The sequence below is a fragment of the Onychostruthus taczanowskii genome, unplaced genomic scaffold (genome assembly GCF_017590055.1).
Source record: "Onychostruthus taczanowskii isolate IOZ18803 unplaced genomic scaffold, ASM1759005v1 scaffold17, whole genome shotgun sequence".
In the NCBI taxonomy this organism is placed as follows: Eukaryota; Metazoa; Chordata; class Aves; order Passeriformes; family Passeridae; genus Onychostruthus; species Onychostruthus taczanowskii.
Window position 1 is genome coordinate 1,206,182 of NW_024498906.1, and position 23,496 is coordinate 1,229,677.

General features: G+C 38.1%; 1 protein-coding gene across 2 annotated transcripts in view; it reads right to left on the minus strand.

The window, feature by feature from the left end:
• The window catches only part of ADGRG2 (adhesion G protein-coupled receptor G2), a 58,387-nt gene that overhangs the window by 20,048 nt on the left and 14,843 nt on the right, over positions 1-23,496 (minus strand). For both annotated transcript variants that reach the window (XM_041399995.1, XM_041399994.1), the window contains exons 3-10: positions 19,594-20,211; positions 8,416-8,454; positions 7,023-7,055; positions 5,517-5,549; positions 4,535-4,576; positions 2,389-2,436; positions 1,759-1,826; positions 258-331 (exon numbers count right to left, since the gene is read on the minus strand). In XM_041399995.1, coding sequence (XP_041255929.1) covers positions 258-331; positions 1,759-1,826; positions 2,389-2,436; positions 4,535-4,576; positions 5,517-5,549; positions 7,023-7,055; positions 8,416-8,454; positions 19,594-20,211 — 955 coding nt within the window. The remainder of the gene's footprint in view (positions 1-257; positions 332-1,758; positions 1,827-2,388; positions 2,437-4,534; positions 4,577-5,516; positions 5,550-7,022; positions 7,056-8,415; positions 8,455-19,593; positions 20,212-23,496) is intronic.

Consider the following 23,496-nt stretch of genomic DNA (forward strand, 5'->3'; position numbering starts at 1 on the left):
ATTTCCTACCAGATAAACTGAATGCTTAAATTATAACAAATATTTGTTGTACCATTTTTTAAAAGAAACTCCAGTGGTACATAAACTAATTAAGAGTATTCTAACCAGTATGAAGTTTATGTTGAAGAGCAAGAACTTAGAACTTGTGAAATTTTTAATGTGCAGGAATAACACAAAGTCCACTCAACACATGGAAGGTCTCACTTCATCTTTTTCAAATACAAAAAAGATTTAAATTCTTATTCAGAATTACTTACCTCAGTTCTTGTGGGGTATGTGCTGGAATTTCAATTAATTTTTTGACTTGATTGTGGGTGGTTATGTTATTAATCTGTAAGGAAAAAAGATCCCACAACTAAGTACAACCAGTAATTTTTAGCCTTAAAAGAAAATTGTTCATTTCACACATTTTAATAAGCTGAAATTACTAAGATAAGAAGCATGTTTTCTCATGAATACACAGCAACAAGTATTTACCATGACATTGTTGTCACAATTTATGGAAGGAACTCCATAAACTTAACTCTAAGTAGGTTTTTTAACTCTAAGTGGGAGCAATGGGACGAGCTCCATAAATGACATAAATAATAGATGACAGAATACTGGAAGTGAGAAGTCAAGAACTGTAGTGAAAGACATGATAGAACTGAGTTAAATAAGTATGATCCAGTATTAGGGTCTGGGGATACACTGAGATTTATCTAAGAGCCCTTTCTATATATCTATTCTTATGCTCTTCTGGTTACCAGTATTACTGGTTATTTTTACATTTTGTGCAAACAGCAAGGCCCATGAGGAAAAACATCATCTAATATATGTGGCATTGACTTCCCCTAAGAAATATTCTTCTAAAAAGCAAGAGTTTCAAGAGATGGAAACCACTTTTACCAGAAGCTGTAGGTGTAATGTTACCATGCTAGGACAGTTTTAGCAGGCATTATCACCACTGAAACACAACAGAATTTAGAGGTGGCTTTTGCCAGGGGCATATCCCTGCCCAAACCTGATGCTCCATGTTCAGGGCTCTTCTCTGTGGTTACAATGCTGACTACTCTCATGCTTTCAGGGACTGGCATGTGAAATGTCACGCTGAGGGCTGACAGGGATGTGTAGGATAAAGACACAAGGTTCTTTTTTCCTCCCTTCAGCTTCCATCTGTAACAACTGAACATTCTCATCCTCATAGTATTACCTTGATACTGGGTCATCTATATGGTCCTTGCCATGCATGACACTCTCCTCTTAAACCTCTCTTGTGTTGTATAAATGGACACGCTCATGTCACATAAGCCTATTGCAAAATTAATAACTCAGTAACCACAAGCCAAAAAACAGAATGATCATGCAAAAGCATAATCGAAAAAATGCACAAAAAGCCATAGAACTACTTATGAGAATCTCAACAAGAATTATTCCAGCATATAATCCAACTTTAATTATGCCCAAATAGTTGCCATCTAGTGATGCCCATCTTCCAAAGGCAAGTGCCTAAATTAATCTCCAAAGGAAGATCCTGCGTGCCTAAATGTAAATTCTTGAGATTACCCAGGGCTTCCCCTCCTTTCAGTGGCTATGTAGAGAATGCACGTCTTTACTGCAGGAAGCAAAGCAGCTGTTTAAAACAGAGCTGCTCCATTCACTGCAAATAGTATCATGTACTGCAAACACAGTAAGAATCATGTTACTTCTTTTAAGTGTAGACAAACAAATCCACTTCAACCTTCCTTAAAACAGAGTTTTAAAAGAAAGAATACTTACTATTTCTACATTTAGTGATGCATTACTTTCTTCCCTCGCCCGAAGTTTTACCTTGCCCACGTAGAACACTAAAACCAAAAGTAAAGAAGTTAGGAACACAGAATGTAACATTTCTTGAGAATTGCAAAACTTACTGTCTTGTGTTTTGATACAAGGGAAATAAGAACAATTGCACTAGCTTATCTATTTTTGCAATTGTTCTTCCATCTTTCGCCTCTTTCAACAAATGAACTGGTCTAATAGCTTAATTATCTTCTATATATTTAATTTTGATGGCCGTCCCTAAATTCCTTCCAGCTAATCTTTTCCCAAACCAGAAAAATTGCACTTCACATTACTATAAATAGAACTCCTTAGCTTACTTGTTTCTTAGGGGTTTTTTTTCACAATTTTTATCTGCAATTGTGTTCCTTTGATGAGAAACCAAATATCAAAAATACAAGAGTCTAAACACTTCTTAACCTCCCCACCTTTAATATTTTTTGAATTAATATAAAATCAAAATCTCTCTAAAAGGAAATTTATTTCAGAACTAGCTTTTACATGGCAACTAAACATTTCTTCATTACTCAGAATATAAAATAGTTGGATAATATTTTATGTAAAAAAAGGGAAAAGAAAACCACTAACCTGAATAATTACAGGCACGTGTTATGTTGCATACAATGGTTTCTCCTGCTATAGATTTGTTGGGGAAAAAAACCAAACAACTACTGATTAAAAAAGTTAATCCTAAATCCAATATAATCACACATATTTACAATCATTCCAGTGTTTGAGATATATCTTCTGGAAGTATTTGACATATTGTCTAGGCTTCACCTCCTTACAGGTCTTACCATGTTATTTTCCAAGACTTAATATTCAGAAATATGCTGCCTTTGATTAATTAATGTTGAATAATTTTTTATAACAGTTATGTCAGAAGACTTACATGCAAGGGGTCGCAATTTTAATTTTTTTTTTTTTAATTTAAATACAAACAGAAACCAGCTTTCACCTCCCTACAGCACTTACCATGACATTTTCCAAGACTTAATATTCAGAAATATGCTGCCTTTGATTAATTAATGTTGAATAATTTTTTATAACAGTTATGTCAGAAGACTTACATGCAAGGGGTCGCAATTTTAATTTTACTTTTTTAAAATTTAAATATAAACAGAAACCAGCATATAATTAATAAGCTCTTTAATTATCACAGAATTCAATCACTAGGCAGCATACTATCTGCTTCTGAGGATCCTACAATGGCTCCATATGATAGCATGAAGCTAAAACTGTTCTACCTGATGGAATTCAAGCTATGATGACAGCAACCATGTACACTCTTATCTAGTAAAACATGCCTCATTTAGTTACAGCAAGCTTTTGGCTGCTCCATATTTTTCATATTTTTAATATGACCTACACTGCTGAGAAATAACACTGATCCTAAATTAGGGTATTGTAAACAGACGGTTCTGTTGTATAATTTCAAAATAAAGCACTGGAAAGATATTTGCATCCAAGACAAAACTCCTACACTTGTTCATGAAAACAACCTGCCTTACTTAAGCAGATGGATTGGACTCCATTAACAGAAAAAAACCAAATTCTATTTTTTCTGCTGTTATCATTAGCTAGTACCAAGTGGAAGGGAATTTTTTTTACCTTCCCCGTGGTGCAAACGTTTGACTGTAAAAGTTGGCTGCTTTATTAATTTTTTCACCATCAATAAATAAGCCACCAGAGGTTACAGACTGTAAACTGGTGGGAATATTCAAATTATTAGAAAGAAAAAAATCAGACAGCAGTTTAGAATCAAATTTGATGCTTGGACTTGATTATTTTAGAATTATTTTCCAACCTTAACAATTCTATGACACTAAATTTGCCTTCCCTTTTGTTGGCAGTGAAATAGTTACAAACCTTGTATACTGCTTTTTTTAAACAATCCTTAAAAAAAATAAAATGCTCATAAATAACTGATAAACAATAATCAAATGTCAATATAACAATAAATTGTCAAAATTATTTACTACATAGAGAACCTTATAAAAATCCAAACAAAATCCGAAAATGCCACAGGAAATTAACATCAGCTCCTTTTTCCATACAGGGCACCCATTTGTGTGCCCCCTAGTCTAAAGACCTCTGCATGCCACCAAAATGCACAAAAATACATTAGCAGTGTGAAGGATAAAAGACTGATCAAAGATCACTAGGGCTTCCAGTCCCCTGAAAGCATCAGGTAACACAGCTGCAATGTTTCTGCAGGTCATGTTCATACAGTAAAACTACCCTTGCCATTAAGGCTCCAAGCCAGGTCTTCTTCCACTTGCACTAACTCAGGGCAAACCCATTGTAATGGGGCTACTGAGCTTCTACGTGGATAATTAAAAAGTAAAATTCCTGGTCCTACTGGGCCTGCCCTGAGGTCAAATACAATGACTGTGTTCAGTTTGCTTCAATCTGCTAAAAGGCATGAAGATTTCTTTTTAAGCAAACATCATCCCTGAGATTGTGGTTCTTACAGTTTTGTGGTAACCTACTGCTTTGACTTACAAAATAACCAAACTCTTCTATATGCAGCCACCTAGACAAGCATTGCAGAATTAGTTCTTCTACCAGACTGGACATTAATGTGAGGTAAGGCAGGCTGTTAAAAGGACACACCACAGTACCAAGTAAAAAGCATACAAAAAAAACATTTGGGAGCAAACTTCCTGAATTCACACACACTTAAAATTTGAGATGCACAAAAATGTTATCAGTGGTGATAGATAAATCCTACCTGGTGTGATGGTAGAGTAATAATCTGTTGTTGTAAGGGCTTCTGTTATGAAGAAAAAAACAAACCAACAAAAAAGAATGTAAAAAGTTTTCATATTTTAACTTTAGAAACCCCATGCAATACATGTTCTTGTTTAAAACCCCATGCAAATTCTTATTTCCATTTCAGACTCTGTCTTTTCAGGAAAAATGTAAACACCTGACATTTTTTAAGAAAATGAAGTAACTTTCAGTGTGGGAAATGCAAAAGCAGCAAGGGGAGTAAGACCCATCCAATTAAGTGTTTGTATCCTTATCTGAGCCAGTGATTCCTGGCACCCAGCTGTTCAGAGTAGAAAGTGGTGCTTTTAAGGTGATTCCTATTTATCCTATTCTGCATGGGCTCTTCAGCATAGAAGGAGTCCAGTTCTAAAAATGTGTTTTCAATCTACAATGAAGAACAGCAGGATGTCCAGGTCCTATAGAGGCATGGAGGAATGCACACAGATATGGAATGAAACTATTCCCTGTTTCAAATGGGGAAATCGGGAAAGGAAGGGGTAACAAGTTTTTCTGATTGAGTCTTTTCTGATCCTATTTGACAACTCCTTGCAACTACATATGTAAGTGTCTTCAAGTAATGGGGTGTACATTTTAGTTCTGTAAAATAGCTTAAACAGTACCAGAAAGCATAGAAAATATTCTATATACAAAACCCCCTATATACTTGCTAAAAAATATATTTGCCCTCTTTGGGTTTTGGTAAGCAATACAATACTTTGAATGAAAATGAAAGGTTTACAGCTCAGTTAAGTGCACCTCAAAGCCCTAATCATGCAGACTTAAAGTACTGATTGCAGAGAAATACAAACTTTAAAAACATGAAAGAAAATAATTTGGAATAAACAAATCCCAGTTACTAAAAAATAACAACAAAAAAGCAACAAACATTAATGCAACTAATGTCTGCCTTGAAACCTTATTCTCTTCATGCAAATTCTCACCTGTACTTTGTGTAGTCTCCTCTGAAGACATATCTGAAATAGAAAAATCCATAATAGTAAAATCTATAAAAATAAAACAAGAAAAGCCCAAAAGTCTAAATCCAGCAAAGTCTAAATAAGAGAAGCATTCATAACATCTTGCCTGAAGAAATAATAGTATAGATGATAAAAGTAACAATAGAGAATTCTAGGGGAAAAAAAGATAAAAGAAGCAAAAATTGTATTAAGAAAGTATTCTACTTCTATGAATTTTTGAGAAAAAAGATCAAGCCTACAAGATTTTGAACAGAAACTGAATATTATTTATCTGAATTTCATTCTTAAGAACAACTGCAAAGCTTGTTAGGAGTGTTTACATTATTTCAATACTAATAATTGAAATAATGTTCATGTTATTTCAAAAATCTGGGTATCTGAATACAATCAGCTGGGAATCAAATTTTCCTCAAATAAGTCCCTTTTACTGGTTTCATTCTTTCAGAAGGTGCAGATGAATTTTTGCATATCCAACTGAAATAACTGCTGAACCCCAAGTACCTTTTCCTGCATGAACTCACAACATTCATAAGCAGAGATGACTCACTGGGTTTGGCAAACAGTCTCTCCAAAAAAGCTGGTTTTGTCAATAATCATAGATAAATAAAATAAAGTAATGATGTAAAGTGTTTTTCAGCTACATCAAAAGGAAAAGAAATTAAATTAAGACAATAGATGAAAATTTAAAGGGCTGTGCTTAGTAAGAATATTTTAGGCATCAGCACAGGAATATAAAGTGGTTAGAAGACCACTTTATATCACTTCAATATGACAACTTAATGATTTTTTTTGTAAATGGACCAGAGCAGATCCACAACAGAAGAAATTTTCTGAGGCAACTAACATGTAGTCAAAATATGAGCAGAGGGAAAACTAAGTGCTGGTTTCACCTGTATTACTTGGCCTAGTACATACTACACGAATATTGAATGTGATGCAGTTGTTAAAGACAAACCATTCCCAAAGAGAGATTGTATCTGTAAAATAACAAGATGATGTGTGTTTGCATCTGCATTATTTCTTTTATCCAGAGCACTCACTCTGTTTCAGTATACATTAAGCAAGAAAGCAGCTGGCTTTCACACAAGTTTTTTCTGTGTGTCTCATTCTTAATTTTTTTTAATGCTTTCATGGATGATGCTGATCACCTCTGGTTCCAGAAGCTGTTAGTTGTTAGTTGTGTGTGTCGTGTAATAGACTGCATGAAATGCCATCTGCTAGGGTGAGAGGAGATGTAAAGGAGCTCTCACTACAGTATTCCTCCTCTGCCATCTCTGCAAACTCTTCACTGTTTCATTCTGCATTCATTACAATGTAGAATCAAACAAGTAATTTGAAATGAAAATATTTTAATTTGGGAATTTGGCTCTATGACATGACAACCTTTCTGCACTACCTCAGATAAAAGCAGATTTACCTGAGAGGAAATAACAAAAATTGAAAAAATCAGTAAAGTCCTGATTTTCTTACCAAACACTGTTGTTGCAGCTGATTCTTCAGAATCTGTGAATTTTATTTCAGATTAAAAAAAAAAAAAAAAGACCATTATGAAGTTTCAGTTTCAGACACATACATTATCATCCTCAGCAGGCTTTTCTTATATTATCAAAAGTTTACTGCATTCACCAGAAGAGGGCAACACCTCCTCTTCCAGAACAACACTTCAAGGTTGTCAGAAAAGGTAGATGCAACAATCTCTGGTTAAAAAAAAAAAAAAGTCACTATTTTTATGCACTCAAATAGAATTCAATGCAAGACAATTTTTTTTTCTGGAAATACTGGACAGTTTGATTTGTATAATGTTGCAAAACCACAACTGTATAATGTTAAAGACCCAAGACACATGCCACACCAGCCCGAAAGCTACATGCTTATCCTGAGTGTCTTGCTAATTCTGGGAATAGGAATCAAGCCTACACAGTAAGGTGGCTTTAGCTGGGTATGAAGAACTATTCTCAGACTTTTTATAATAACAGTGAGACTTGCTACTTAAAATTTATCCCATTCATATGTACTTTCTTTTCTATCCTGCAAGAAAAAAAAAACCTCATTAATTTCAAGTTTGAACCTCTGGTTTTAACAGGAACCAGCCAACTATTTACATAGCAAACACTAGCTATCAGATTTTTATATTGTTACAGTCAGTATTTTGATCAAAAAAAATTAGGAAATTTGATATCTTGTTCACATAGCAACTTTAAAGTTGGCTCTTTCAGTTACTGGTTGGTTTTTGATACTGTCAGAGACAAGTCAAGTTACAGGTCACAGTTATCACAGAAATATAATCTAAAGAACAGCTGGATGCAAACATGAAGCATTATTTTAAAAATATACTTAAGGTGTTTGAACATCTCTCAAAGGCCAAAAGTCATCCTATAATGTTAGTTACAATACACTGATTTTACTGTAAAGCCTTTCCTACTGCTGCAGAAGACTTAAATCAGAGATACCAAAAGTCCCTGAAGAAAACCAGATTTTTTAAACTAAAAATACTAAACAAGGATTTTCTGAAATGCTAAACAGTCGTGAATTCCTTGCTCCAGTAAAACTATTTTGCTTGCCTTACTGAAAACGAGCAATAGCTTCTTTCCAAAGGATAAATGTGAATACAGTTTCTGTAATGAAGGGAAATCAGAATCATCTCAGTGACTTTATTTTCATTTTCTCTGGAAAATTACTGATGCTATTTGCACCACAAAATTAGGTAATAAGACAAAAGGATGAGACGGAAAATTAATTTGCTAATGTTTGCATATGCCTGACTATCTCCAAAAATTAAGAAGTATCATCAGCAGCAATCTTACTATACACTTTCTTAAAACAGAAAAACAGTGGGGCAAAATTCCACAGAACCCCAACATACCTGTTATTTTTCTGCTAGGCAGGGTAGCAGTAGTTTCAACTGCAAAAGAAGAAGATTTTTTTTAGAAGAAGATTTTATATACATTTGTACACACACATATACATACATATACTTTTTAAAACACAACCATTTTAGATATGGTACCCACCTCACTTCAAAATGGTTTGCAAAACTACTTTACATCCACTGAGAAATATGTGTCAAGACTTTTTGAAAGCTGGCAGTTGAACTCTTTTGAGCTCAGTTTTTTCCTCAGTTCAACTTTTTGTACTTATGGAAGATGCAGATTAGGCCATGAGCTTTGCCACCTCTCTTCCATTTCCAGTGTCTTCAGAAATCTATTCAGCACATTTGCTTGAGTGAAGATGAAGAGGACTAAAACAGCATCAACTAAAAATGTAACACGTAACATCACAATGTGCATGCACATATATAAATACTTATGTGTCCAAGAGCTGCACCACCAAAGAACACCTGAACATCTAAACAGTGAAAGATCAGGTTGCCAGAAAAGAAGCAGCTCAGGTGGATGTGGGCAGGGATGAAAAGTTGAGCTATTTCCAGCTCAATGGGTCCACAAAACATGTCCCTAGGGGCACCCAGGGAGAGATGCAATACACAGATAGACTCTTGATCAAGGGGTGGATCTGATGTGATCATGAATGTCAAACATGACATCACCAAGTGAGCCAAGTGACTAAAGCCTCCCTGGACTAAAGGTCGTGGTTGGCTATAAATGAGGAGGCCCAGCAGATCAATTAAATCACACCGCTGCAGGGAACCTGCCACCAAGGCAAGTGATATGTGCCTCCTATGGTGGAGGAAAAGTGGCAGACAGCTCCAAATGTTCTCTGCAGCCTGTCACCACACAAAACACCATCCTGAGCCTTGAAAACGAAGTAGCAACAAAGCATCACCTATACTTAGCACTGTTACCTATTTCAGCACCTTTATTTAATAAGTGAGACCCCATCTGGGCAAGGAGGAAGAAAAACTCTTCTCAAGTCACTGAAACTGGTGGGACACTAAGCATAGTCAGGTTTCAAGCCCAAGGGTAGCAGAAGAAGAGAGAGATTCTCTCCAAGTTGCAGGAGTAGGTGGGACAGTTTCTCCACAGGTAATGCCTTGATATCTGGCCAGTCCACCAGTGCCATGTCACACTGGTGGGCACTAAACTGTGCCACACAGCCCACGTGCAATGGGCATCCCCCAGATCCTTGGAGTCATCACTGCTGTCCAGGTTGCTGTAGATTACCTCCACCACTGCTAATGCCCTCAGACACTGACACCTTCCTTCTTCCATCAGTGGTGCCCCACTTGCACCCGTTGTCTACACAACCATCCTCAAACTCTGGATCCAGTCATCCAAGCACAAATCTCTGGGACCTCCAGTAACCAATCACTTGGAGATGACACACAGCAAAGTGCCCTGTGGGAACAAATTCCTAGGGAGCAAGGTATGCAGGAGAATATGGGCAGGTGCCTAGAGCAATATTCACCTCTGATGGCATGGGAGTTCACACCCAAACAGCCAAGGAATCCTGGTGAGAAGGCAGACCACTTGCAGGAAGGATGACTTGCTTACACCAAAGACAGAGACTTTTGGTACTGTGTTGGGCTCTGGCATACACCTACCAGGCCTGTGTCCCACACCCTGGAAGGGGCAATAGGATCTCTGGATCTAAGGAAAAACAAATGGATCAGCTGCAGCTGAATCAGAGATACAACCCTAACCATAACAGTCAAGGGGGAGCTATGAAAGTGGAGGTTGACCCAGTTAGGGAAGGAGGAAGAAGATCCTCTGGAGGTGATGTAGGAAGACAACTCAGAAGAGGCAGACTGTTCTGCAGCAGGACAGCCATAAGAACAGGAGAAGGAAATGACAGAAATCATAAATGAGACAGGAATTAACCAGTCCCTATTCCTGAGCAAGGTGTGAGATGCACAAAGATGACAGCTGCCAGCCAGGTAAGCAGATTGCTGCCTGGCTACCCCAATGCTGGGATACTGGGACCAATGACCTGAAGTCAGAGACAATATGAGAGCTTGACAAGATGAAAAAAGCCAGTTCATTTTTGCTGAATGTCATACAGTGCATGAAGCTAAAAGCAACTCTGAAATATGGCAGGATGAATTCATGGCAATTGAACTAATTGCACTACAATTCTTTAGGAGTTTTCCATGAAACTGTTAATTTACATTTAATACATTTTAGTTAATTTACATCCTGGGTAGAAATTTTCTTATGCAGAAGAAAGAGACAGAGAACCAAAATTCTTACGAAAATAATGCATACCAATCAAGTTAAAGTGTAAGTAAAAATTCACACCTTTATCCATATCAGCCTACTGAATTTAAACTCTTTCAGTAAAGATAAAACAAAGTTTCACTAAATCTCTTTTGAGACAACAAGGATTCTGCCTACAGAGAAGTAAAATTGCTCTTTTTGACAACTAGAACTGTGTGAACTTGATAGATCATGAAAATATGGATATAACTCTAATTTTTATAGTAATTTTTCAGGAAAATTAGGACTTCTCATTATAGAGTAAGTCCAGATAAAATACATATTCACATAGTCATGTAAGGTAAGTGTTATAGAGCTCTTATGTACAAGTGCTGTTACTTTAACATTGTAAAGTGATTACAAATTACAGATTCTACAAAATTATGTTCTTAGCACCTACTGTAGGCTTAGGGAAGATCCTTAATACAATATCAAGTTTAACATGCAGAACTGAAGCAGTAGTCAGATAAAACTATTCTGTATTGTTCAAACAGTAAATAATTTTCTCAGGTAGAATGGGGTGAATAAAGATAATTGACTGAACTTCTGGTTAGAGAAGGAAGCATTCTTCCACAGGTGGGCAACATGATTTTCCTACCACAAAAAGTTCTGCCTCCAAAAGTACCTGTTACTAGTCCTGTCTTAATCAGTGCAAAAGCCCTTATCTCCAAAAAAAAGCTCTGGAGGAAATTAAATTCTCAAAAGGAACCCATCTGAATACAGAACAAACGCCACCACACTGTTTCTTCTGCCCATTTGAAAAATTGAATCTGTACAGGGAATCTAACTTTAAGATCTTTCTCACAAAGTCTTTTGGAGTCAGTGGAGACAGTCTTGCTATATACAAGATGCCTTTTGCATCCTCCATATCCCTTCAACCACCCTGTGAATTTTTGAGAATACAAGTGCTGCCCTGAGGTAGGTACAAAAATTGTTCATTAACATATTTAGTTTTGTAGGTGAGTAAAAAGACAGTGCACTGTAAAAATGCCAAATGCTTTTAACAGCACATCTAGCAGCACAGGGAGTAAAACAAGCTAAATGCAAGCCATGAATATGGAGCTGGCAAATGCAGCAGCTGATGATGGCATGCATAATCTGAGAGGCACTTTTGTTATGGACACCAGTCTAACCATGACTTCTCTTACAGCACAATAGTCATATGCCTACAGTTGCCAGAAATTATCCATGAGTATGAGACTTATCAAGGCTTGAGTATGGACCTATCAAGGTCCAGCTTTAAGTTCATTAACCAAGTCTTTAATCAGAATCACCTTTGCATGAAAAAAGGAGGAAAGACAAATATATAATTTATTTGTTAATCTTCCTCCTTTGTTGTGTTTAAGAACAAGAAAAGAAAGTGAACAGATTTATTTGGAGAAGGATTAGAGTTCAATCCAAAATATCCCTAAAGTTGGCATGTAAAAATGAAACTAAAGTAACTCAAGATGTTAGCTACAAGCTAACAGAAAATTTATTGCCATTAGGTTGTTTACTATTGATAAGAGCATGAAAATCCTTACATACATGAAACTTCCATTTATTTGCTTTATGAATTTCATTTGCAACACTGTTAGTTTAGGAACACCAAATCAATATAACTAACATATCCTGTTTCAAAACAAAGGATTACACATTGTAATAATACTTTGCTATTTGCTTTGTATTTTCTCTAATAGAAAACACTCTTAAAGATTCAAACAGTAATTAAATAAGCAGTGTTATTCCTTGCTTTTGTTGCAAGGCAGATAGAATAGGCCCCCACAAGAACTGTTTGGTTCCTTTTCTGAGGGAAAAGGCAACTTGATTAAATGAGATAAGCACTGGTTTCTGTTACTAACATGCATCATTAGAAACAAAAGCAGCAAGTCCCTTACTGTCTTCATATCACTTTGTACTGTTCCGACACAAATAGTCACGACCTGGGAATCCCATCTGTGTTCCACAGGTATGAAACTGGTTTAGCAGCTCTCACCACAGCTGCAAACATTGTGACAACCTTCATTTCCCAATGACTTCGTCTGACAATGGGAACCAGTGAACTTCAGCAGCTCCAGACTGGCGCCTACTAACAGTACTTAGGGAGGTGTGCAAGCTGATGTAGCTCTGAGAGAGACCAGTACCTGGCCCTGTCTGAAAAAACAGCCTTGTGCTTACAGCATGCCTTAGCAGGACAGCTTTTAATTCTCAGGCTACTGGATCTTTTAGGATGGGATGGTCTCCACATGTCCTGCTGAAGCTGTTCCACCAAGCAAAGCAGAACTGAAAAATTAATTCAGTGAAAGGGAAGGAAAGGCAGAAGGAGGTTTTGTAACACAGTGATCAAGATGGGACAGATGGTTCTGATGCCTACAGCAAAAGCACGGTCACTCAAAGTATACAATTTGTTCAGTAGCTCAGGCACAGGACACAGCCCTTAAAGCATGAAAGGTGTACAGTGTTCTGTATCTGTGTATCCCCAAGTGTGATAATGAAAAAAGATCCTTTTCTTCTCTCTACCTTCAATCTAACTTACGAGCAGTACACCCTTTCTTAAATTTTTTGGAAATGCGACACCATTTCTGATTCACCTGTCTTTGGGCAACCCGGTCTGTGAGAAGCAGTTCAGTTTTTCCAGGGTGGAGAAGTGAGAAGCAGCTGGAACCTGGCTGCTGACAACAATTTGGTGCAAGAACGACATTACTGGCAGCAGTTTCTTGTCCCCCTGTCTCAGGGAACAGTGCTGCTGCTGACTGATGCTGTTTTACCTAACACTTCATGATCTCCTTTAAACCTTTGCAGAAAGCATCCTTTGAGCAAGCCTGAGACGGGGCAAGCAACTACTGGGCTTTCTTCAGAGGAGAAAGGGTCTGAAATTCAGTGAGCTCAAGTCTCCCCATTGGACACTGCCCTGCCCAGCCTGTGCCATAGGTGAGGAGGGGCAGAGTGACAGGCTGTGCCAGCTGGCCTCTGTCTCAGGAAACATGGAGAGAATGCAAGGGCAGCTGCTTCCTAGTCAGCTCCAGACACCAGACAGACACTGAACACTGATGAGCAGCAACTGAGGGGCAGCAACAGCACACTGCCAATCCACAGAAACACAAGAGCATTCCTGGCACAGAAACATACATTCCTGGACTTTTGTGTGTAGGGCCTAGAGGAGAGATTTATGGAATGAAGTGGCTAATATTTTACTTATATTAATTGAAAAGCATGCAAAAAATGAAAACAGTTTGTATTAGTATCCAGGCCACTTTGTTCAAAGTACAGGTAGTCTTGACTGTGTTCAGCTCTCACAAACATATAACAGCAAATGGAAGAATCCAAGGGACACCTTGGTGGCTACATAATTTGGTCTCTTGAAGCCTAGTACTTGGCTGTCACCACAGAATGACATGAGACAATCAGGACTGTATATTCCCACTAAGATCAGTTTTGACTTACACATAAAAATAAAAATACAAGGACATATATAAAAATCAGATTTTCTAAATAAGAAATTACAGCACACTTACAGTGCCAAAAGTTTTTTCACCAAAAACTCAACTAAGTCAGCAGAACTGATTTGCATGAAGAATTCCCATCAGAAAGGCCAAAGCCAATCTTTTAATTCCAAATAGATATCTAGTATCACTTTCTGGGTTATGTCATTACAAGCATTTAAGTCTTAAAATGTCAATTCCACATTGCAATTTTTAAGTCTGTACAGATCCTCTGCTAAATATTTTTACAGGCAATAGTTTGTTACAGCAGTTACCAGAACTGTGCAGCAACTACTGCATTCCATTTGCATGCAGAGAAATGAAGATGCCCAGAACTAATGCATTTTACAAGACTTGCTCATTAACAAAACTGATTAGCTTAAACAGCAAAATTTCAAAATGGTGCTGTTCTAAAACCCAATTATTTGCTGAAACAGGCACTAAAAATATGACATTCCATTCTCCTATTCAAATAAATCCATATTTTCCATTAAGAGATTGGGTCCCTTTAATATTTGAAAAAGCTTTCAGCTGAATAAATGTTCTGCCAAATGAACCATTCTGTCACACAAAGTATTAATAACAGTAACACATAAAAATCCTCCACAAGTTTACAGCTGTTAGTCAGCTGCACACAGGAAACATTAGCCTATCTTGACTTTCTATGCAAGGTAGATTTTGAGGCACATTGTATATAAGTTCATAGGATAAAATTTAAGTGCAATCTTAGTTTTATGTTTTGGTGTCCCTCATGACACCTTGTATCTGCTCTGATGCCCTGTGGTGGCACCATGGAAGAAAGGATTTATCATTGGCCACTAGACAGAAACACATGCCAGAACTTGTTCACATCAGGCTTGGTCACTTGGGCCAGTTCATTTTAGCATCTTTAACAGAAAATTTAGGCTCGGTATTTTTAACTCAGCTTTGATGTTTCACTGCTTGTAAGAAATTAGGTTATAAATAAAGTTTTTATCTGTTTGTGGAAAGCTGTGCATTAGATACTGAGGTGAATGAAATTATCACTTCTCTGGAAGGCTGATTTCCAAAAAGCCACTTTGTTTGGTAGCACAGGAGAGGGAGGGAATGAGAGCTAAGAAAGGCAACATCAAAGGTATTCTGTTAATAGGTACAAAGTAAAGTGGCACATGACTCATCAAAAAGGCACTCCAGAGTTAGGTATTTTTCCCCATCACATTTCCTTCAAGACCTTCTAGAGGTTTCTTTAGTATTCTGTCCTTACAATTCTAGGGGAAAAAAATTAATTTGCTTTTCCATCTTTTGCTTTTATGATCCACTCAGTAAATGTGATAATACAGCCAAAGGTTTAGTACCCAACAGACTGGGATGCAGATTGGATGAGTGGATGAGGGACAGCTGCATTTCCATTTCTTCCCTGAGGATGTAAAGTCTTAAGACTCCACCCTCCCTTCCAGGAAAGGTGATCCTGTCTTCAGAGGGGCACACAATGGGAAATCTTTAAATGGGATTACATGAGCCTAATGCCTACCTTCCACTGTCCACATGTGCAAACTAGAACAAAAGCCCAAACTGAAGTTTTTCTCTTCGTTAAGAATGCAGAGGCAAAACCGTCACACTGGGCAGACCGCTGGTCACTTCCCATTTCTCCTATCAGCATTAAATTGCTCCGTACCCAGAAGTGTGGAAACCCCCTCCAGCAACACCAGCAGCAGGCTCAGCAATATTGAAAGTCAACAAGGGTATGTGAAAAAGAGAAGGCAGCATCTTAATCTTGAAGTTTGGACAGTTTAGAGAAATCAAAAATGCCACAATATACTCACTGAATTTTAGTTAGGACAAAAACCAACCAAAAGCAACAGGCTAAAAGTTACAGCATCAATATCACAAATGAGACAGCAGTGATACTATTTACAGTTATGTCCCAGCTCATCTATTTTATTTGTTCATTGAAATTTGTTAAAGATATCCCATCATATCTGTGCTACCTGCACAAATGCACAGCGTAACAGTTTGGATATTTGTATTTGGATTAAGAAAGTCACTGTTTAATGTATAACTGAAATGATTAATGTTTAAACAGTGCATTTCACTGTGAAGTTATTATTAAAGGCAACTTAAAAATATCACATGCAAAAATGACAATAGAAGAGCTGGTACTTACAGGTGACTAGAGATTCTTTTCAAGAATTTAGCACTTTAAACTCATTTATTTTCTTGTGTGTTCGTTCCCTTAAATCAGCCCAAACTTTAGATTACTTAGTAGACTTTTTTCTTGGATTATACAGAGTGATATCATTCATATTGTTCACATTAAAGGATATAGCTACAGAGGAATCATTCATCAAGGAAAAGATGAAGAAATTTTCCATGGTAAGAATATGGAATAGTAAGCACATCTTTCTTCACTTAGGCATTTTTAAATACCAGGAGGTGATCTGTAAAGTGAGAGACAGTCAGCCTGCACTCTTCTCTCTATATCACAGCTGTTATGCTACTTCTCACTCTTAGCAAGAGGGGAATTATCAAAGGAACATGAAGAATGTACATGGAAGGGCAGTGACACACAAGTGCATGACCGCCTTCCCTCTCTGGCCCTGCCTGCAGTATTTACACCTGCCCAGTGTGGTGGAAGGGCAGTGACACACCAAGTGCCTTCCCTCTCTGGCCCTGCCTGCAGTATTTACACCTGCCCAGTGTGCAGTGGTCACACCAAGCAGGAGAACCAGAAGATTCTGTCACTGGAAGGAGCAAGAGTCACGTCTTTAACTCAGATATAAAAGTTCACTATTGAGAACCATTAGACCCTGAAATGTGATCAGCCTCATCATAAAGCGGGAAGCAGTCAGATATGTCCTTTCTTGCAAATCTTCAGATGCATAAAATAAGTAGCTACTGCAAAGGTAATCCCAGCCACTTCTGGGCAGTAAGTTACTCTGTTAAAGTTCAGCATACCTTTAAATGCTAAGCATATATGTGAACCTTACCACAACCAGGATTTTGATCCTTATTAGACCTCAAATGTTTAAGAAAAAAAATTAATAAATTTTTGGTAATTTGAAAAAATTCCACAAAAGGAAGTTATAAAACCTAAAGTAAAAGAATCAGAAGAGTCAACAAAAACAATGGCAGGAAAACGAATGCTAAGTAAATCTAGACTTATTAATGGAATGGATCACTGCTGATGAGACACCAATTAGACAATGGCTTACACTGCACAAAGGCTTTGAGTGGTTAAGCAAGGAAGAAATCACAGAAATTATGGTAGCCTTTGACGTAAAATTTTACAAATAATTGATTTATGTAGGCACAAAGTGCCAACCAGGTCACAAAAAAAAATTCTGAAACTTGTCCTCCGGCACACTTATGACTGTAATGAACCACTTCCTTTTGACCTTTTGTGCCTACAGAGGACTTTGCTAAACTTTAGCCCTTTGCCAGTCATGTTCATTGCAGATGTAAAATTAGATCCTTCTGCAGACTTACTACTCAAAGTCCTTCTGCTTTAACACAAAACAGAGAAGCTTCTCAAATCAGGTAATTTTTACACAGGTGTTCAGAGGAACTTACTGAAAAAAATCAGATTGTAAGAATAGTAGCAGCATCAGTTAAAATCAGCTGACACAGACTATTAGATATTTCTACTGTAAAACCTTTGTTATCTGTTAGACTGGTATTTGCTAAATACATGCTTTTCACAGGATGACTTGGGGGGTATTCAGCTAAAATGCATCGATTATTGAAGGGAGGCAAATTAACTGTAAAAAAATTCCAGCAAAATCTCTTTGAAAAGCTGTTAATGTCCCAAGTTATCTAGAGGAGATAACTTATATCTGGCAGTAGAGATGGTCTCTATACTGAAACAAACCCGTGTCAGCATAGTTATTCAGTCTGGCTAAGCAACAAAGCTTTGGAAACCATGCATCTTACATTCTCGGTAGGAGAGCTCTTGCAGGTAAACAAAGGATTCCACAAACCACTAAATCATGAATTCTAAAATCATTAATCAGTTAGGGCTGCAGATGGGCATTGCCTGATCAAGCTGCCCTGTGATGGTCAGGGACGCTCATTATTCAGGGCAGAAACTGCTGGAAGAGAAAACAAGGAGTTTGTTCCTTCTGTGCATCAGTAAAAGACAATCAGATGCTCCACTCTGAAGGAGATTTTCCCCACTGTCCAGACAGACATACCTCTCTCAGACTTCCTTTGTACGTCTGGTAGAGAGTGCTCTTTCAGCCTTAGGACTGTGTTCCTTCAAGCACAGCCAGGCATAAGTAAAAGAAAGCCATCCTTTCTTCAGCTCCTTTCCCAGGTCACACAACCCAAGAAAGAAGATGTGTTCCCAACTACAGCATCAAGGCTAGGAAAGGCATTTCCTTCATTACAAACACTGCTAGCAGCACTCTCCATGAGTCCTGGTTTGTTGGACAGATTTCTTTCTCTCCCAGAAAAAGAAACCTCGTCACCTTATTTTACTGCCCTTACTGAGACACTTTGAATCTAGTCAGGCAGTGGTTATAAGATTATATAGAAAAAAGATATTTTTGAATCTGCATGGAGTAAATAGGTACATTTTTTAAGGACAAAGGTGATGAAGATTAAGACTGGTGTCACATTTAAACTGAATCACTGATGCTATATAAAAATTGTTCTAGGAAACAATTGAGCTAGTCACATTAAAATCTCCTAAGGGATAATATAATTTCCTATGATTTATAAACTGCATTTCATCAAAGCTTGATTTGAGTTTTTACCAACATATATGATAGCAAAAGCTAAAAATAGGATTATTCTCTTGCTTGAACTCAGTTTCTCTGAAAATGAAATCTTGGATTGGTTTGATTCAAAGGATTTTACATTCTTTTTCAGGGAAGAAGGAAAATTTGAGAAACGTGTGAGAAACCATTTGGTCATTTTAATAAAGGAGTCATTACTGGTACTGATAAAGAAATTGGATCCTCCTATAATTTTTTGCAGATGTAGACCCTACCAGCTGAAGATGTAATGTGCCTGTTGAAGCAGTGAAAAGTTGCCCTCGTTGAAGTTTTGTCCCAGCAAATGTGCGGAATGAGAACCAGCAATGCTTTCCTCTATATTTATTCCCCAAACAGAAAATATGAAAATTAATTATTTTAAGAAGAAATTGATACATGCCCCAGTACTCCAAGGAGTCTCAGTTGCATGTATCCTGCTCTCATATTACACAAATGGTTGATAGACAGAAAAGTTGAAGCAAGTTGAAAGTTTTTAAAGGACTGATGCTTACTTTTTTGTTTGGATAAAAACTAGTCAAAATTGAACGTCCTCACATGATCTCATCAAGAATTTGATTTTGATTTTAGAAATTATGAATAGACTGAGACTTTGTAAAATCTGGAAATGAAATGCTAGATACACTTAGATCAACTTTTGACTGAATTACTATTTCAAAAGCAGTGCAGTGGTACTTACCACATTGCAAAGAGTTATCCTCTTCTATTGTCGTGTTATAGGTCCAATCCTCCTTTCTCCAGCGTATAACACCACTATCCTGGCAGTCCTTAGATTGTGTTATATTTGCCTTGTCCCACATTCTGAACAGGTACAGCTCCCCAGTCATACCCTGGCGAGGTGTTGCAGCTGTACCTTGCAGCTTTGAACAGCCAAGTAAGAACTGGCCTTTTCCAGGCAAATTAACTTTCCCATTTAGTTTCTTGTGTAATTTTTCTGTTCCATTTATGAATACCTTCACCTCCTCATTGTCACTTTTCCACTGGATACATATTTGGTTCCAAATGTTTTTACGAAGTCTTACTGTTGTGCTTATTTGTTCTCCAAACAACCATATCTTCAATTTACCACGATCTCCTGTAAGTCCAAGGTCATACTTATTTGCAGAGAGATTGGTGTGAAGAGTTTTTTCAGCGTATACATATGCTGTCCATGGACTGTTTGAGGAATACAGCTTGAGGTGCACACAGACAAGGAATTCTCTCAAGGGACGCAGAGAAATTCTTGATGACATACTCCAAGGATCTTCACATGCAGTCTTAAAGACAGCTTTGTATCTCCCTAGGAAATCCTCCTCATCTAAATAAAGAAAAGATTTGTAAAACCTTTAGGTCTTAAAAAAGATCCTTTATATAAAAGTTATTTTTCCATATAGTACTGTTTCTAGGCATTTTCCTAGGAATTTTCAAAACAACATATTAAGAAATGATCTTGTAACCTACTCCTTTAGATTTATTTTTGTGGTAGGGAAGTGACACACTTGGAGGCAGTCAATAAATCCTACCTGCTCACAAAAACTTTGAAGTAAAACTTATGTACAAGAACAAGGATGACCATGTAGAATCACAGAACCATTTAGGCTGGAAAAGACCTCCAAGATCATCAAGTCCGACTGTCAATCCAGCACTGCCAAGTTCACCACTAAACCATGTCCCCAAGTGCCACATCTACACATCTTTTAAGCACCTCCAAGGATGGTGGCTCAACACCTTCCCTCTGCACCATGGTTCAATGTTTAGCAACCCTTTCCATGAAGAAATGTTTCCTAGCATCCAATCTAAACCTCCTCTGGTGCAACTTGAGGTCATTTCCTCTTGTCCTATTGCTGGTTACTTCAGAGAAGAGACAGACCCTCATTTGGCTATAACCTCCCTTAAGGTAGGGAGCAATAGAGTCTCCTTTTTCTCCAAGCTAAACAACCCCAGGTCCCTCAGTTGCTCCTCATAGGATTTGTACTCAAGACTCTTCACCAACTCCATTGCCCTTCTCTGGACATGCTCCAGCACCTCAATACCTTTCTTGAAATGAGGGGCCCAAAACTGAACACAGGATTTGAGATGTGGCCTCACCAGTGCTGAGTGCAGTGGGACAATCACTGCTCTGGTCCTGATGGCCACACGATTGCTGACACAGGCCAGGATGCCACTGGCCTTCTTGGCCACCTGGGCACACGCTGGCTCATGTTCAGCAGCTGTTGACTAACACCTCCAGATCCTTTTAGGTAATGCAGTTTTCCAGCTACCCTTCCCCAAGCCTGTAGTGCTACATGGGGTTGCTGTGACCCAAGCACAGGACCTGGCACTTGGCCTTGTTGAACCATGTTGCAGGGTGCTTTTTGTTTTATTAGTAGGTTTATTGTTTGATTTGTAATTTGGGAGTTTCTTTATGCTGTTTCTTTTTTGTTCCCACCTTTTCTCAGATTTTTCGTCAGTTAGTTCCTAGTTTGTATTTCCCCAAACTTTATCAGTTTACTGAAAGTGTTCTCCTCCCTTGGAATTTTTATTGGTTTATACCTTGTGGTTCCCGCCTGGTTTTTTACTCCCAATTCTCCTGATTTGTTAAATATTGTACCCTCCCCTGAGACCTGCCTCCACATATAAGTTCTTGTCTGCCCCTTGTTCCTGGTCCCAAGGATGAAGAGGGGAAGTTTTACCATCAAATAAAGTTACCCCGGGACCCATGTGCTGCCCTGTGTTTTATAACGCCCCAACACTGGCACCTGGGATTCAAGAGAGCTCGAGGGGGAAACTGCCGTCCTCCTGCTCCTGTCATCAGCTAGCTAGGAGGAAGAGGAGCAGCAGAACCTCAAACAACTGAGGCTTTATTCTGCTCCTCATTCCTGTATTGCAGCTCAGGGGACTGGGTATTCTGAGACTAAAGCAAAGAAAGCATGAAGTACACCAGCCTTTTCCTCACCTTTTGTCACGAAATTTCCCCCTCAATCCAATAAAGGCTGGAGATTCTCCTTCACCCTTTTGTTGTTAATGTATTTATAGAAACATTTTTAGTTTTTATGGCAGTAGCCAGATTAAATTTTCCTTGGGTTTTGGCCCTTCTGATTTTCTCCCTGCCTAACTTTAAGGCATCCTTGTAGTCCTCCTGAGTTTCCTGCCCCTTCTTCCAAAGGTCATGAACTCTTCTTTCCTGAGTTCCAGCCAAAGCTATCTGTTCATCCAGGCTGGTCATCTTCCCCACTGGCTCATCTTTCAGCAGGGGATGAGCTGCTTCTCCCCCTTTGAGAATTCCTTCTTGAAGAAGAATGTCCAGCCTTCCTGGACTCCTTTGCCCTTCAAGGCTGCTTCCCAAAGGACTCTGTCAACCAATCCCCTAAACATGCCAAAGCCTCCCTTCCAGAAGTCCAAGGTGGCAGTTCTGCAGAGTCTCCTCAAGTCTCCAAAAATCAAAAGCTAATAATTTTGTAATTGCTGAGGCCTCCAACCATCACATAATCCAACAACCCTCTCTGTTCATAAATTACAGGTCCAGCAGGCACCTTGCCTATAAAACAAGTAGTTCCAGACAATGCCCCAAACACTGAAACTTGATTGTAACTGTTCAGTTCTTGCAGGTGACTAATTTCTTCCATTGTCCCAGTAAAGGAAAGGACAGACTTTTGTGGTTGTAGATGTGAACTCTTTGGAGTTCATTATTTCCACATTTTGTGGAAATAAACACACTTGAATCACATAACCATTATCATGGCTGCTTGCTTTATGGTGCACACAGCAGCAACAAAATAAGAAAAAGTTCATTTGGAACATGAAATGGAACAAAAGAAAAATGAAACAGCCTGTCAGATGTTCAGCCAGTGCAAGAGAACACACTACTGACACCTTTAAGGAAGTAATCATTTATCAATATATGCAGAGCTTTTCTGTATGCTCCAGAGGATGTATGGGATTAATCATGATTGGTGAGGGTTGGAAAGCAGAAAAAGATTGTCCAACATAGGAAAAAACCTTTTTCATTAGCTCCTCTGTAAGAAGAAGAACTTCCAGGCAACTTGGATCAGGGTTTTTTTTTTCCAGGGTAGGTTATGTTCATAGTCCTAGTTAGCTGTCAAGATCACAGCCAGTTCTTCTGTAATGTTCTCAGGCAACCAGAGCACCAGCTTTCATCAGGCCAGTTCTGACAACTTTTCTGTCTTTTGACCTCCAGGCTCTCAAATTCATTTTTCAATAGCAACAAGGGAAAACAAGGAGAAAGTTCTTAACTTCCAAGTGCAACTTGATAGGTACAAGCTATCAGAAACGTTTGAAACAGAAAATATATCAATCCAGTTTCATGGAAAGTTTCATTGATACCTATTCTTGTTGCTTCCTATAGATTCGAGAGTTTCTCTGCGATGCTAACTAGCAGAAGCTTGCAGGCATTTTTCACAACCTGGAATTGTTCCTGAAGTTCAACATATGTGACAAAAGTGCCATGCAAGGCCATAGACCAAACAAAAACTCTCTGGGTACAGGCTAAAATTGGGTGAAAATCCTATCAGACAGTGGATTTTGAACGGTGAGGTAATACTTAGATTGGTTCTAAATGGCAAAGGAATAGAAAGACATACCTGACCCAACAGCAAGCCTCTCC